The following is a 16,526-nucleotide window of genomic DNA, read 5'->3' as shown; positions in this document are numbered from 1 at the left end:
GGGAAAGCTACCTCATCATCGCTGGCCGGTCAGAAATAGGGAGATGCTTCAGCAATTTTCAGTAACATCCCACCCGCGCCCCTTTTCTCCATTATTAAAACAAATCTGAACCAACAAAGGTCTAAAACTTTCCGCTTTATTATTTCACCCTGCCTTGTTATAACTGTGCCCTTTGTCCACACCCCACTGGGGTTTTTTGCAGCCTGAGGGAATCTGGGAAGTGTCTGCTCCCAGTTCTCAGTCACTCCCATAATAAACAATCACTAAATAGCTTGCTGCCCTAGGCAACTGCTTGTCCAGCTGGCCAGTCTCTGAGACTTCGGGTGGGAGGTGTTCTCTCTAAACTAGCCAGGGAACTTGATTTTGCAGCTACAGTACTGTTTGGGAGCTTAGCACATGTTTGTGGTCCTGGAGATCTTTAGAGGGACTCCTTTATCTGAGTTATCCAATGAAGTCCACCAGGGGTAGCAGAAGCTTGGGGCTGGGGAGTGAACTGAAGGAAAGGCCAATTATCTCACACTAATTGTAAATAAGGTCATTTTCTGCTTCAAGGTTCCCTTCTACTGCTGGGGCAGCTAGCAGTCTACCAGTCACCCATTCCTAAGAGACATCTTAAAATTAACTACCACCACAAAAGAGAGTAACATTGCCCAAGACTGGGACAAACTTAACTGACTTCTCTTCAGGCATCAGAATTTCCCCCCTAACGTTACTTAATACAGTAGATGGAGAGGATCGGGAAAACAGAGGAAAGGATGTGTAGATAATGAGGATTTCGAATAGGTGTCTCTAAGGCACGCGGAGACAATAGTGAAAATGGTAACAGTTCCTCGATTATGATAATTCCTCTTTATTCTTGGGGATTAGGGTATCTCGGTGGGGAAGAAAGAAAAATGGATGGGCGTTATAGGGGAATAATGGGGACTCTTTAAATGCGTAATAGGAAATAAAAAATATTGGGCCTCGGTGGGTTGCGACAGGCACCTTTCAGATCGGTGGTCGCTTTCCATGAAGTCCCCACCGCTCTCCCTCGGGCTGTCCCCACTTCTCCACTTGCAAGCATCCTTCTCCTGGAACCGGCACCTTCTCAGCCTCCCGCTCGGAGGCGTTCCCGGCCGGCAGCCGAGGAGACCGGATTCTCTAGGGCGCCGGAGGCATCCCGACCCGGGCGGTCCCCGCTTCCCCAGCTGCCGCCTCTGGGCGGCGCTGGTTCCCGGCACAGCCCAGGCCGGATTCCGGACCCCGCATGCCGAGGAGCCGAGGAGCCGCGGGGCTCGCTCCGGACCACCCCGCGCTCCGTCCGCCCGCCCGTCCGCCCGCCAGCCACTGCCGAGGAACTCCCGGGTCCCCGCGCCCCCCGCGCCGCGCCGCGCCGGCGCCGCTGCCCGCGGCCGGGGGTTATGAATGGGCGCAGCGGAAGCACCGCCCCCCCCGGACGTGACGCTCGGCCAATGGCAGCGCGGGCTGCGTGGATGGATGAGGTCAGCGCTGTCGTGTCGGGAATGGAATGTGTAAGTGTAACATTCAGAACCGGGTAACATTCGGCGACCGAACGCGGCGGTCGGCAGCGTTCGCGCGGGGCCTGCGGAGCGCCGCTCGGGGCCGGCACTGCCCGCGGGGAGGACGCGCCGCCGCCCAGCGCCACCGCCGCCGCCGCCGCCGCCGCCGCCGCCAGCCGGGCCGCCGCGCGCCCCGGGGGCCGCCCCGCGAGCGCACAGTAAACACCGCCGGAGTCGGAGCCGCTGCAGAAGGGAATAAAGAGAGATGCAGGGATTTGTGAGGTTACGGCGCCCCAGCTGCAAGATGCACTAGCCGGCGGAACCCGGGATCGGCTGACTTGTTGGAACCAGAGCGCTCTGCACGGGAGTGTGGATGAGTTGAAGTTGCTTTCCCGGGGCTCATTTTCCACGCTGCCGAAAGGAATCCGAGAGGCAAGGCAGTCACTTCGTCTTGCCATTGATTGGGTATCGGGAGCTTTTTCTTCCCCCCTCTCTTTCTTTTCCTCCGTCTTGTTGCATGCAAGAAAATTACAGTCCGCTGCTCGCCCGCCCTGGGTGCGAAATATTCAGCCCCGCTCTCTTCCGTGCATTGTGCAACCCAAAGATGAAAGACCGAAGGGGAGAAAGTTAAAGAAATCGCCCACATGCGCTGGATCAGTCCACGGCTTGGGGAAAGGCATCCAGAGAAGGTGGGAGCGGAGAGTTTGAAGTCTTTACAGGCGGGAAGATGGCGGACTGGAGCTGAAAGTGTTGATTGGGAAACTTGGGTGATTCTTGTGTTTATTTACAATCCTCTTGACCCAGGCAGGACACATGCAGGCCAAAAAACGCTATTTCATCCTGCTCTCAGCTGGCTCGTGTCTCGCCCTTTTGTTTTATTTCGGAGGCTTGCAGTTTAGGGCTTCGAGGAGCCACAGCCGGAGAGAAGAGCACAGCGGTCGCAATGGCTTGCACCAGCCCAGTTCGGATCATTTCTGGCCCCGCTTCCCGGACGCTCTGCGCCCCTTCTTTCCTTGGGATCAATTGGAAAACGAGGATTCCAGCGTGCACATTTCCCCCCGGCAGAAGCGAGATGCCAACTCGAGCATCTACAAAGGCAAGAAGTGCCGCATGGAGTCCTGCTTCGATTTCACCCTTTGCAAGAAAAACGGCTTTAAAGTCTACGTCTACCCGCAGCAGAAAGGGGAGAAAATCGCCGAAAGTTACCAAAACATTCTAGCGGCCATCGAGGGCTCCAGGTTCTACACCTCGGACCCCAGCCAGGCGTGCCTCTTTGTCCTGAGTCTGGATACTTTAGACAGAGACCAGTTGTCACCTCAGTATGTGCACAATTTGAGATCCAAAGTGCAGAGTCTCCACTTGTGGAACAATGGTAGGAATCATTTAATTTTTAATTTATATTCCGGCACTTGGCCTGACTACACCGAGGACGTAGGGTTTGACATCGGCCAGGCGATGCTGGCCAAAGCCAGCATCAGTACTGAAAACTTCCGACCCAACTTTGATGTTTCTATTCCCCTCTTTTCTAAGGATCATCCCAGGACAGGAGGGGAGAGGGGGTTTTTGAAGTTTAACACCATCCCTCCTCTCAGGAAGTACATGCTGGTATTCAAGGGGAAGAGGTACCTGACAGGGATAGGGTCAGACACCAGGAATGCCTTATATCACGTCCATAATGGGGAGGACGTCTTGCTCCTCACCACCTGCAAGCATGGCAAAGACTGGCAAAAGCACAAGGATTCTCGCTGTGACAGAGACAACAACGAGTATGAGAAGTAAGTGGCTGGGCTTCGCTGTCAGCCCTGGATCCTGCTGTTTAGGTCCAGGTGTGAGGTTGGAGGATGTGGGTGGGGACAGAGAAACTCTCAGCTCTTTTCCTTCCTGTTCTGCTCTTGGAACTGAGCAACCTGGTTCAAGTGTGGCTAGAAGCTGGGGCCAGAGTTTGACCACCTCAGGTGAGGTGAAAAGCTTGGAGCAGTTTCCTGAGCCAAGTAGGTGACAGTGTCTCCCTCTTGCTTGGAAAACCTCCAGGGTGTTGTGTCTTCTGGGAGGCTTGGGGTTCTGATCTAAATAATGCAAACTTCCCTTCAGCCAGGCGTTTGGGAGTCTGTTTCTGAGGGTGTCTGGAGATCCAGAGAGACTCAGTTCTATCCCAGTTGGCAGAGCTCCCTGTACTAGAATTTGCTTATCTCATGAGCATGGGTACCTGTTCTCCCTGGAGTTTCCTAGCCTCAAATTTTCATCTTCTTGTAAGCCTCAAATTCATGTTAGCTGGAGGAGTGTTTTAATTATAACCATACTAAACTTGTGCGCTTTTCTCCTCCTTCCTCCATTGACTTGTATGAAGGGAGATTGTAAACTTGTTAGGGCCTGTGGCCTAGCTTGCTTGCTGGCAATCATGCATTCATTCATTAATTCACTCGTGTGTGTATGTCCGACTCTTCCCTTGGAAAAACTTTAAAATCTGGGCCGCAGGCCCACTGCTATAAACTACCCTTGCTAATTTAGGTTTTCCTTTCCTCTTTGTCTTTACCTATTTGCATATAAATCGGAGACTGTTATTCTTTGAATGCCATGAGATGCCTCCTTAGCCTGTGTAGTCAGGCAAGTTTTGTCCAGTTGCTAAGTAACTGAGTTAGTTACTTTGTAGCCCCATTCACTCTTCCTTTTCCTTCTCAGTGACTGTTACTGACACATTGGATTTGGGAGTAGAAGCTAGAATCCACAAATCTGCCTTACCTTGAGCTTGGAGGGTCAGTTTCCTAACAGATGGAGTTGGTGCCCCAGACTCTCTCTCTCGTATCTGGCTGTGAAAGAGTTAGTGAGTTCCTACAGTGCATTTCCACGTTACGCCAGTTAAAACCAGAGCAGCCTTGTGCTACCCAGGGAAGGAAGGGGAACCTCTCAGCTGAGTACAAGAGGAACTGGCAGAGGTTGGCAGATTTTGCAGTTGATTCATGAAGAATAGGGGAAATGCTTCGCAAACCTGATTGGAACAGGAAGGGGTATGGTGGGAAAGTGGCCCTGAAATGAAAGGTTTGATTGTTGTCTGTGGATTTCTTCAGACACATGGGCCTCTGTGGGAGGGGTGAGAAGGGAAATTAAAGTCCTCCTAGAATTGATCACGGAGAGCAAAGGAAGAAGTATCAAATATGGGTATTCTGCCCTGCAACCCCCAACACCTTTTGCTTTTCAAGCATAAGAAAAGCCTGAGGCCAGGATCAATTCAGAATCTGTATTTTACTCTTATTCAGGGGTTACGAGTGAATGCTGGGTGCAGTTGCAATGGATTAAAATTTTCTCACAAACAAACTTGAACAATGATCAGTAATGAACTGCTTTGTTATATGGTGTTTGATGTTTGCATTTACTGATTCCTGTGGGTGCTGGAAGAATAAAATACTTTATAGCCTTTAAGGAATTTCTTTGTCTGGTGTATGGTGGAGTACCTTATGATGAAGCCTTACCTTTTAGTGTCTTATCAAGCAAACTCATCACATTTTATAGAAGGATCATGGTGTTCTTCATTCTTTTGAAAGAACAGGAGCTGAGATTTCCTTAGGAAACTTGAATTGTATATTTATCTGGGAAACACCCTCAATCCAATGAACCAATTGAATCTTCCGTACCCTCTTATTCCAAAGTAAATATTAAATCTCAACATTTTCTGCTGAATGGAAGCTTTAGCTTTCTAAAGATTAGCCATGAAGACAGGCAGGGTTGGCTTCCTTGCAACTTTAATTTTGCCAATTAAATTTAACTAATTTTTGACTTCTTGTTGGGCCAAGAAATCTGACATCAACAACCCTTGTTTTGATGCAGGTTTAAAGATCATTAGTGGTCAGGACCTCAGGATTGTGTGTCTGTGGAAAGGGGAATTTAGAAGGAAAAGCAGGTGGTTCTCCTGAGTGGGGTTTCTTGAGCAGGGTTGCCTCTGGATTTTCTTTATGTTCCCCCTTTCCACACCTTCCAGTACTAACCTGGCTTAATTGGACAGGATGGTGCTGCAGAATGTTTGCATTCACCAGTCTGGAATATCTGGAGTTTTAACTCATACCCTCATTGAATTACCCTAATTTTTCTTCTTGAAAAGTGGTGTTTGCAAACATGATTGCTTTTTGCTATTGATTTTGGAACGCATGAAGAGGAAACAAGAACTCTGAAATGTGCAAGTAACGCACTAGCATAGCAAACAAATGCGTAATGCGCTCTGGAGTAAGAGCAATTACTGTAATACTTATGCTTTCTAGAAGTGTCACATGTGAGAGATGTAGAACTCCTTAGCAACACTGCTAATTTCTCCTGGCTTTAAAGAATTGAGGATACTGAAGTCAGGTCTAGGGAAGTGGTCTGTGTAAGGTTGGTTTATGTGGGTTCATCTGTGAGTTGATTTGCACCTTGAGCATTGGTTTATCCTTCTGTGGAATGGATTTTAGGTTGCTTCCAGAGTGCTCTAAGCATTCATTTGGTAATGGCTTGTAAAAACACAATCAATATTCTTCTACTTCTGTTCTTTATTAACAAGTGCCCATGAAAAGGCTTCAATTTAATTTGCTTCCACAAGCAATCACATATAAGTTTGCTTTGGACTTATGGGATCTGATAATTAGATTGAAATTTATGGCAGCATAGCCAAATCAGGATACTATAGAGTATACACAAATTTATTAACTAAAAAATAGTTGCTATTGGTGATATACAACCTTATGTGATGCTAAATAGTCAAGGATTTCTGTATGGCTTTTTTCACTTTTGTGAAAGTTAGACATGAGTAGAAAGATAGAGAAGAGCTATTTGGGATGAATTTAAAGTACCTTTCTCTTGTATTAGAGAAACAGTAAATTTCTCCTGTAATTTTTGACCCAGACTTTCAGGATTATATTAAAACATCCATTTTTATTACACCCATAATTAATTTTCATCAGTTACATATTTTAACAGATATAGATGACACCAGCTAAAATAAGTCACTGCACTGATTAAATGATTTGTAGTAAGGCCTTAGAGAAATTCTTTCTATTTTACATCCTTTGAGCTTCTTATTCATCCTTACAGAATCACTGTGTTTGCATGAACTTCATAGTTCAAATCCCTTCAAAGGCCATTATTATGAAACTTCAAGTTTGGCTATATGACATAGAAGAAGAGAAGGAAATGAGAGGTGGCTTCTATCTTTGACCCCTCCAGGGAAAGCAGTGACAATTATTTTTGAGTAGCTCTGTGGGAACAGTCAAGATTCTGTGCAGGACTTTTGGACATCTCCCTTTTCCTGTGTTTGTGAAAGCTGTACCCCATAGTCGTGGTATCTCTAAGGCAGGTGATTATTCAGGTTCCAGCAGCCTCATTTCACAGGTGTAGGAACTGATGAATGGAATAGATAAGGGTACAGTCAGGAATCTGATGTCAGGAGCAGCAGGCCTTCTGGATTTTTCCTTAATCTGCAGTCTTCATTTCTAATAACAGACATCCTTGAAAGCTTTCTAGCCAGATCCGAATGGGTGGTGCCTCTTAAGAGATTTCTCTTGGAATTCTTTGGGAACTTGATGAATACTTGGACAAACTTTGAAAGAAAGCACATACATAATTTGTCAGTTTTAAAGGCTGTGGCACCCCCTGCTAAAATCATTCTCAGACTCTCACGCCTCTTGCCTGTGGGGCTTACATTTTCCTTCTATCACTAACTAGGATGGGTGGGTTCAAATGACTAAGAGATTTTTAAACCTTGAGTTTGGCTTTAAGGTGTTCAGAGAATGGACTATGAATTGACCAAACAATAAGTGAAATTCAGATGCCTAAGAATGTGTCCAAGACAAGTCATAATGTGAAATGACTTTTTGTCCACACTTCAAGGAAGTTCGTGATCAGTAGTGAACCTTTGCTGAATGTTTTCCTCATCCAAAATGAAAAGTGAAGATTGTGATTCACAGATTTCAAAAGTAAAATGTTAGTGCTTCTTGCCCCGCCCCCTCACCAGTTGTATGATAGCACAAAAGCATTTCTAAAATAAACTGCATGAGCACAGATTCAGAATAAAGGTAGAGCCTGCCCTGTGCAAAATTATGAAGTTGGCCAGCGTGATTTCAGACCCCGAGGTTCCTCTTCTGCCTGCTCTCCCTTTCTCATCTCTTTCCAAACCTGCTTTCTGGAGAGCACTTGAGAGCCTCATTCACAAGGAACCCCCAAGAAAAGTTGAGGTGTGAGTGCTACTTTTAGGGACATTTTAGGGGTTACAATGGAGTCTGTGACTGGAGCTAGGGGCCTGAAAGATTTTATCCTACAAATAATGGCTTGCATCGAAGACTTGGGCAAGTGCTGCCAGTAGTTCACGTTGGTTCATGTTGACTGTGACAGCAGCTGGATAGCACAGACTTGGCCAAAGGGGAGATGGCTTATCTGCAGGTGGTTCTTGTTCTTGAGGTCAGAGTCAGATGACCCTTGCCAATAAAAACCTTGAGTTTGTCAGTGTCACACCAAAGGTTGTGCTTGATAAGGCCTGGCTGCTTTGCACACAACCGCCTTGTAAAGTGTCTTGTCAGGTCATTTTTACCAAGCCAACAGTGGTGAGGTTGTTTGTCTAAGGCTGCCCTGATTCTAAGTGACTGAACTTGGGCTCCAGCTTCTCTGGCTCCCAGTTCTGGGTCTTTTCACTGAGGCTGCTGCTGCTTCATTGCACTCACTTTTCAGCACAGTGTGTTCAGAGGGAACCTGGTAAGAGAAGTGGCCACTGAATTCTGCAGACTTCAAATGTAAAATGGAGGCTTCTGATTCCTTGAGCTTAATGAATGATTGTCATTAGGAGCTCTTCCGTCTAGACCGACTTGCAGACTCATACTGAAAGATTTGCCAAGGGCCAGTTACTTGAATTCACCTTTTTTGTTTGTTTGTTTTTTAGCTCATTTAGACCTTTCAACAACAGCATGGGATGTATTGTATCCATTTTACAGATTCCAGTATAAACTTCAGAGGGTAAAACATTTAGCTCAGCATCACTTCTGGTGAGCAAATCATACCTTAACCAGGGATCTAAGATTCCAAAGTCCATTCTTCTTCTTTCCAGGAGCTACCCCTTTAAAGAATCAAAATTTCAGAGATGTGGCTCAAGTGGTAGAGTGCCTGCTTTGCAAGTGCAAAGCCCTGAATTCAAACCCCAGTCCCACCCCAAATAAACAATCAAAAATTTCTACTGGTTTACATGCTTATGAGTTTAAACCAGTATGAATTGAGTGTCTGTGTATCAGATCTGTTTTTTTTTAATTGCCTTACTTTATAGCCATGTATTCTAAGGAAAGAATTTGACTTGGAGATGTGCTAAAGATGGTTTCTAATTCTGACATTTAAGCTCTGAACTCCTTGAACTCTTCCATTCAAGAAACATTGCAACTGCATCTGCATGGATTCTGCTTTCATTTCTCTCCTAGAGCTCTTCTAAGTGACCTTTGCCCAGCCTGAGAGCCTCCTGCAAGCTTTCCCTCTAGTAGACTCAGGAGAGTGGACTGGAGTGACCATTGCCTGAGATGGACAGTATGATCTAATGACATAGTATGACTAGTATCGGAAGATCAACTGGAAGATTCCCTTTCTGCAGTTCAGGACACCCATTTCTCCCAGGGCCTCAGGCTCCTCAAAGAAAAGCAGTGATGATGGCTGGCTGTTTAGCTCAGGGCTAGAATTTGGGCATTGCCTGTGTGAGGCCCAGCCCCACCCCCAGTTCAATTCCCACCACACACACACACACACACACAAAAGTAAAACTGTGCTTAAAAAGTTATAAACGTTGTACACTGCCTTTGTGGGAAATTGAGGAAATAAGGAAACTAGAGATATGCAACTAAATTTCATTTCTAATCCCATTGTAATGTAAGACCAAATAGTCTTTGAAAATAGGAATTTAAAATTTTTTTCTAACTCCTAGCTGCACTATAGTTTAGCCATTTACATTTTCTTAGATACTTGTTTCCTATCTTTTTTTTTTTTCCACTACAAATAAGTATGACAAATTTTACCATATTAAGTATTTACCTATCTTTCTTTTTCACTTAAAAAACCTGACAACAACAGCAACAAAGAACTTCCTCCACTCCCCTCCTCCCCCATCCCAATCCCATTGGGGCAATAGCTGTTTTTAAGGTGAGGCTGAGCACCCATTTAAGGAAGTGGCCATCATTAAATAACTGCTTAGATAAACATTTGTAGGTGTTAATTGGTCCTGCAGGGGGTCTTTGAAGCTCCACTGCTCTGTTCCCTTTGAAGTTTTGTTTTTGCTGCAGCCAGAAACCTCTCTGGTCTCTCACTGAGCCACAGCCCCATCCTTTTTTCTCCAAGCTTTGTGCTTCCTTTGCTGGGATTTGAGAGTCTGCCGGCCTTACCTGAAAGCGGGGGAGGGGCCATTCTTCTAGCTGCTTGTATGAGTTAACCAAGGTCGTTGTTCCTATTTTCTCTTTGGTTATTGGCTCCCTGGTCCGTAGGAAATGAATTTAGGTAGGCCCTTTCACTTGTCCAAATGAGGGGTGGTAGGTGCAAGTGCACTATTCTAAGTGACTTAAAACTAGGCAGAAAACAGAGCAAACCTGTGGCTTATGCTTAGTTATTTTCAGGATTTTTTTTTCCCCTTCTAATTGCTTTTAAAAGCACCAAGAGATGTGCAGGCATACACATTCCCCTTTTGTGTACCCACTTGTCTTCTGTGAAGCCTTCACAAGGGAGATCCAGGGACTGTGGACCCAGGAAGTAACTGACTCAAAGATTCCTGGGCTAGGTGTTTAACCTTTCAGCCTCAGTTTCCACATCCGGAATTGGAGATTATGATACTGGCCTCACAGGGTCATTAATAGGATCAAAAGCAGTGGAGTGTGTGTGAATGTACCTTGTAAATGCTAATATGCTCTACAGAGTGTAGTTATTAAGACTATCTTCCTGCCATTTTCAAATCAATCATAGTGGTTCCCTTAGTTTTATGACATGACTCTTTTTTAACTAAGCTCCAGAAATAACTCTACTTATGTCTTCCTTGAAACTTAATCTTCAGGCAGTTGTGGTAGGTATCCCAATGTCCACTCATTGCTTTGTGGTCTGTGGAAAGGGGTCTCCAAGCTGGAATTTGTAGGTGCCAGCACCTATAAGCACAGACTTTTGTGGCAGCCAGCACTTCCTTGACTCCAGATCCCCAATGTTCCTTGGCTGATGGCTCTAAGAATAGCAGATTATCCTTTTTGCAGTTGACTTTTATACCCTTACTCACTGACAGTGACATTTGGAGGGACATCTTGCATAAATGGAACTGAGCTACTTGTAGCCTCCTTGAGCTGGCCCAAGGGCCTGCTGAGAAAGAAAAACAGACCACCTTAAGTCACAGGATTTATTATAAGTGGACATTGGACTGAAGAAACTGAGCCAAAACTGTTTCAGTAACTTCTCAAGACCCAGCACAATACTTTGCCCTTCTGTGTGCCAGCAAATCTTTCCAGAATTCTCTTGTCCAGGCCCTGGAGGAAACAAGTCTGATTGACTTTTCCAGTGATCATTGCTTCTGCTGGGAAGAGCCATTCACATTAGAAGTGTGCTGGGGACCTGATAAGTAGAAGGACTTCCCTGTCATATTGCTGCTCTTGATTTAATGGGTGGACATCCTTTTTGCAAAGAACAGCCTAGAGTTGCTTCCTGGAACAGAGGACTGTGGTTAGGGCAAGTTGGCTGTGGCAGGCGCTGTTGAAGCCATATCCTGTTGGCATTTACATATTTGAACCCAAACTATGATGATGATGATAACAGCAACTAATATTTATTTATTAATGATGTACCAAGTGTCAAGTAATGGGCAGTATCTTCTTTAATCTTCATGTCCATCTATCAGGAAGATACCCATTTTATAGATAAAGAAACCCAGTCAAAGACTCTTTAAAAGCAGCCTGCCTAAAAGCACTTAGGATATCAGCAGAGACCATCTGACTTCCAAGCCTATGTTCTTAGCCACAGTACCACCCACTGCTTTTGAACAGCCGGCCTTGATATCAACAAGACATTGCTTGGGTTTCTCACCTAGAATTTATTTAATCAAGCTTACTTGATTATTCTCACCAGTTTGGTAATCTGGTTTCCAGCCTATAGTAGATTAGAGGCAATAACTTTAAAGATGAGGGCATGGTTCTTACAGACAAATCTGGGAAGAAGGAACAGCTGGCAACCCAAATGCAGGAAGTTGGCCAGGAAGTTTTAACTTGTAAAACTCAGAAGTAAAGAAAAAGGGCAGTTTAAGAACAGTTGGCCCAGTGCCTAAGAGTTGGGAGTGAGTGTGCCTCTGAGTTGTAGCACCCAGTGTCTTTTACCCAGTGTGGTGAACACATGTAAGATTGTTGTTGTATTGATGGATTGTATTGTGTTAAAGTATGAAAAATTGTTGAAATAAGTATTAGCTAGTGTGTGTTAGGACTTAGAAACCAGACTTAGAAACCAGCCGGAGTGTGACAGGCTGATATGCTAATAAGTCAACCCTAAGGTGACAGTGCGGATAACAGAAGTGGTGAGGTCACCACAGGGCATATAAACTCAGGCCAGAACCCAAAACCTCGCTCACCTCCTTGCCCATCGGAGACCACGTTGTCAGGAGTCCCCCCGAGGCCCTGACGTGGAGGCAGCCACTGCTTGAGAGCGCGCCCCTTCTCCCGACAACCACGGGGTGTTACCGGTGAACTGTGAACTGGACCTGCACTGAAGGTGGTTGTGAGGATCCCCTGGGGCGCAGATACACCTCCTCATCGGCTGAGAAGACATCGAAAGGTGAGCGAGACTTGGGGGAAGGTCTGAGTAACTCCTGGCTGGCTAGGGTAGCAGAGACAGGTGTTAGGATCCATAGGAATGTGCCATGTGAATTTGTTTGAATAAAAACCCTGTTCTCTGGAATAAGAGTCTCCTGAGTACTGTCTCTTACTCAATTGGACCAATAGGCGCTTGTGACACCTAGGCAGAGCTTTGGTAAATATTTGATGAGCTTCAGCATGGTTTACTGTTGACCTTGGGGCATCATTTGTACTCACTGTCCTTTATTTAAGAAAGTAGAAAAGTAATCCGTCTTACGACTTCTTTAACCATATGGGTGTATAAAAGTATGTCGATGCTCTTAAGAATAAACTCTGCATTAGAGAACTTGTCTGCAAGCCATAGCATGTTCTTGGGGTGCCAGAGGGACAGGGTCTCCTGGTTTGTGTGACATGTGTCGGTCCTTTAACTCCTAGTATATGATACTGTTTGCCCTCTTTCTGGAAAGCTGCCTCACAGCTCCATCTCAGTGTCTTCTAGAGTCACTTTTGTGACCAGGCCAAATTCCTTTGGTCTGTACTCCCTGAGAACATTTCACACTCATCCCCGCTGTGGATTTCCATTCATTTAACTGTTTGTTTTCTCTGTGGTAGATTATACAGGCCTTGATGGGAGGATTCATGTTTTGGGGTTTTTTTTTTTAATTAATGTACTCTATAGATACTTATTGAGTATCTGCCACTTGCAGCACTGGGTATTCAGTAGTGAACAAATGATACACAAATCCTGTTCTGAAGATGCCCCTGGTCTACAGGACATACGTTAGAAGGTGCTAGATGCTATGAGGAAAAGCAACATATGGAAAGGGGTTCAGGCAGGGATCTCAACCCTGGCTATATGTCAGGATCTTGGGGGTGGCTTCTGGGAGTAGGTCCTGGCCTCAGCGATGTGATTGTAAGGATGAAGCTCCAGGTTCCAGGTTTCTGAAAAGCTCACCAGGTGTTTTGGATGCCTAGCCAGAGGAGGGATAAGGGAGGGTTTTGTTGTTTTAAATATGGAGGTAAGAAAGGCCTCCCTGGGAATGTGGCCTGGAGGTCTCTCACCATTGTCCCTTCAGAGCCCCAGCAGTGGGCTGGACTGACTCATAGTGGGGACTCAGTTTTTGTTACATTAATGGAAAAGAAAGTTACATTTATTTAACTGCTGGGAATGTTACCACTGTTGACCACAGATGAAAATATGAGCTGTGTAAATGTCACTCTCCTTGGTTTATCAGATAGGCCTTCTTGTCTCTCTTCCAAGTTTATTTTGTATGTTTGCTAATTCACCCAGAGTTTCTTTGCATTTTCAAATGGGAAATTTCTTCCAATAAGTCTTTTTATTTTTTTAAGGCACCTTCTTCCTTTTCTTCTTTTTAAAAATATTTTGTTGGTAAGAGCATCAGTGAAACCCACTTAAAATGAGCTGAGTGGGTTTGCTGCATAGTGCAAACACAAAGTGTTTTTTACTACAGGAAAAGCTCTGTTGTCATTTAGTTTTAATAAATTTTTTATTATTATAAAATGTATTTTATAATTACTTTTTTTTTTCTCCCCAAAGGTTGAATAGAATTTTTGGCTTACATTTTTTCTTCCTTTGCTCAAGTTACATCCAAACTCTGTTAACTGAGCCTGAAGCTTTGCCTCAGAGCATATAGTAACATATTGCTTAATAGAGCCATAAGGCTTCTAATGAATTCATATTGAGATTTATCATTTAATTAAAAAAGGGAAGAAAAAAACAAAAGGAAGGTGTGCAATTGTTTTTCACACTGGTCTGGATTTCCTAAATTTAAAATCTCCTCGCTGGGCCATGACTTGGGAAGTCATTCAGGATATCATATTAAATTCCTCTAGGTGTATAGTTAAAAATGGATGATGCACTTTATTGAAATTATTTGACTTCATAGTAGGTCTTCAAAGTTGATTCAGATTTGGCAACACTTGATTAAGTATGAATCATGTTTTATGTTGTTCCAAACATTGGTAAGACTATTTTCCAAAATTATTGCTAGGTCTGTATATCTGAAGCAATCTGCAAATCCAATCAAAGGGAATCTGACCCTGAAATGCTTTTGCTTTCTTAGAGGCAGAGGATAAATTTTTTCCGAAAAGAGTATTTCTTACATGTTGTGTGCTCTTTTAAAATTCACATTGCATGAAAAAAGCTACCTTTAAGCAGTGTTTTTTATGATGACTGCATTTTTAAGTATGCAAGTGTAATGTTGCAAGCCTGTAAATGTAGGGCAGTCATCTTTTATTGATTCAAAGTGTGGAAATGTGTAATATTTTTTGTATTTGGATAGTAGACTTATATTGCATGTTTTAAAAAAATGTACAGTATTTTATGTTAAGATAAAATTTAAGTACCTCAATGTTTAGTACACTTAAAAGATATGAGTAGTATTTTCCTGTAGTTATTTTAGACTTTGCCATGTTTAAGGAATAACTCAGGTAGGGATTAAAGAGTACAAAAAAAGGATTAAATGCCAAAATACATTTTAGGTGTCTATAAAATTAAGCTAAGAAATGAGTACCCTTAAATGAAAATAATGAATTGATGATCTTGGGAGTGTTGGCGAGGGTTGGAACTTCTTTGGGCCTCAGTTTTCCTTCTTTGGTGTTCCTGCATAGAGATTTTAGAGCTCATTGCTGACTGGAGTGATCAGGTTTGTATATACAGTGTCTGTATGTTGTATTTGTGCTCGGAGAAAGAAGTTTGCTGTTCAGCTCACCTTAAATACTTGGGATCAGATAGTTTCCTTGGAGAGAAGAGCAGTAAGACTGTGGAAATGGCCAGGTATGTGGTGCTGACCCATAATCCCAGCACTAGGTAGGTGAGTCAGGAAGATCTTGATCTACATAGCAAGATCCAGTCTCAAAAAAAAAAGACATGGAAGTGATCTTAATATTTTGTGTGATTCTTTCTTGGTGTAGATAAGGGAAAAAGAGATCCAGGTCATGTAGCTATTTGTGACAGAATTGGAAATGGCACTGATATCTTTGCATTTCCAGCTGAGGGGTGCATGGAAGCTATGCATATGGGTTTTGGATTCCAGTGGTGACTTTGTCACTGGCTGTGAGAACTTGGGCAACTTCTTTGTTTCTGTGTTTTCAGTCGTAAAATGGAAATAGGAACGACTCCCACTTCATAGGGTTGTTATTCTGAGGACTAAGTGGGTAATAATACACATCACAGGCTTAGAACAGTGCTTGGTACACAGTAAACACTCAGTCAAGAACTGTTACCGTCATTATTAATCTGTCGGTCCCATTAAACCTCATTAGACTCCTATAATTTTAGACTTATACCATTTGTATGTGTTTATCATTGTTTTAATTTCATTTCTTTCATTTGACCTGTCTGTTTACAGCTCATTATAATTGTAGTATGCAATATGATACGGTAGCTTGCCAGTCACAGAGAAGCTCTGGTGGTTTGGCAAGTACTCAGAATTCCAACCACCTGTTGGAACTGTTGCCAAATACAGTAGATTTTCATTTTCTAGATGTGGCTCAACCAAGAGCGCAAATCATAATGGAACTTTGTGTCTTCAGAAACATTCTCTTTAGCTTTACAGAAGTGTTATGTTTCCTACCAGTTTGGTGATGCTAAGCAATAGGTCTTATCCCTGCCTCTTGATAAAACATAAGAATGCATGGCAGATATGGCTGTGTGGTCACCCAAAATGACTTCAGAGATAAATGTGTGTGAGATTGAGAAAGTAAAACTACTTATTTTTTTCTCTAGCAGTCTGAGTGAGAGATCGCATCATATAAGGTCGCTTAGAAAATCAGGAAGCAATAACAGGGAAAAACTGTGTACTTTCAAAATTTGCATGGTTATTAAGGACTGAGGACATTTCCTTTAGAATGGCATGATAGACCTTGGGCTGTTTCTGCATGTTAGGTTTAAGCAGTGGCACCTGTCTTTGATGGCAAACTTAGAACAGCAGCAAACATGAAAGTTAGGAAGGGAATTCTAGCCTTTGTTTTGAAGATCCAGAAGCATTCAGACACATCACAGCTTCAATTTCATTCTCTCCCAGGAGATACTGCTGCAGTTACAAACCAACGCATTGTAAGAGCTTTTCTCTAATACCGTTTTGCCATCAGATCCAGATGTGATCTGATTCCTGTTGAGTTCCACATTATAGGAGGCTTTGCTGTCATTGGGTCAGCTGTATCCCTTGGAACCATACCATGTCAAAAATAAACAAACAAAAAACCAAAAAAC

The 16,526-nt window shown here is 43.8% G+C and overlaps 1 protein-coding gene across 1 annotated transcript in view; it reads left to right on the top strand.

Moving 5' to 3' along the window:
- Window positions 1-1,674: 1,674 nt before the first annotated feature.
- Window positions 1,675-16,526, top strand: part of Ext1 (exostosin glycosyltransferase 1) — a 264,049-nt gene continuing 249,197 nt past the window's right edge. The window contains exon 1 of the mRNA XM_074069097.1: window positions 1,675-3,274. Within this exon, the coding sequence (XP_073925198.1) occupies window positions 2,313-3,274 (962 nt within the window). The 5' untranslated portion in view covers window positions 1,675-2,312. The remainder of the gene's footprint in view (window positions 3,275-16,526) is intronic.

Source organism: Castor canadensis, chromosome 3 (genome assembly GCF_047511655.1).
Source record: "Castor canadensis chromosome 3, mCasCan1.hap1v2, whole genome shotgun sequence".
In the NCBI taxonomy this organism is placed as follows: Eukaryota; Metazoa; Chordata; class Mammalia; order Rodentia; family Castoridae; genus Castor; species Castor canadensis.
Note: the sequence above shows the minus strand (reverse complement) of the source record. Positions and strands in the feature narration are given on the sequence as shown.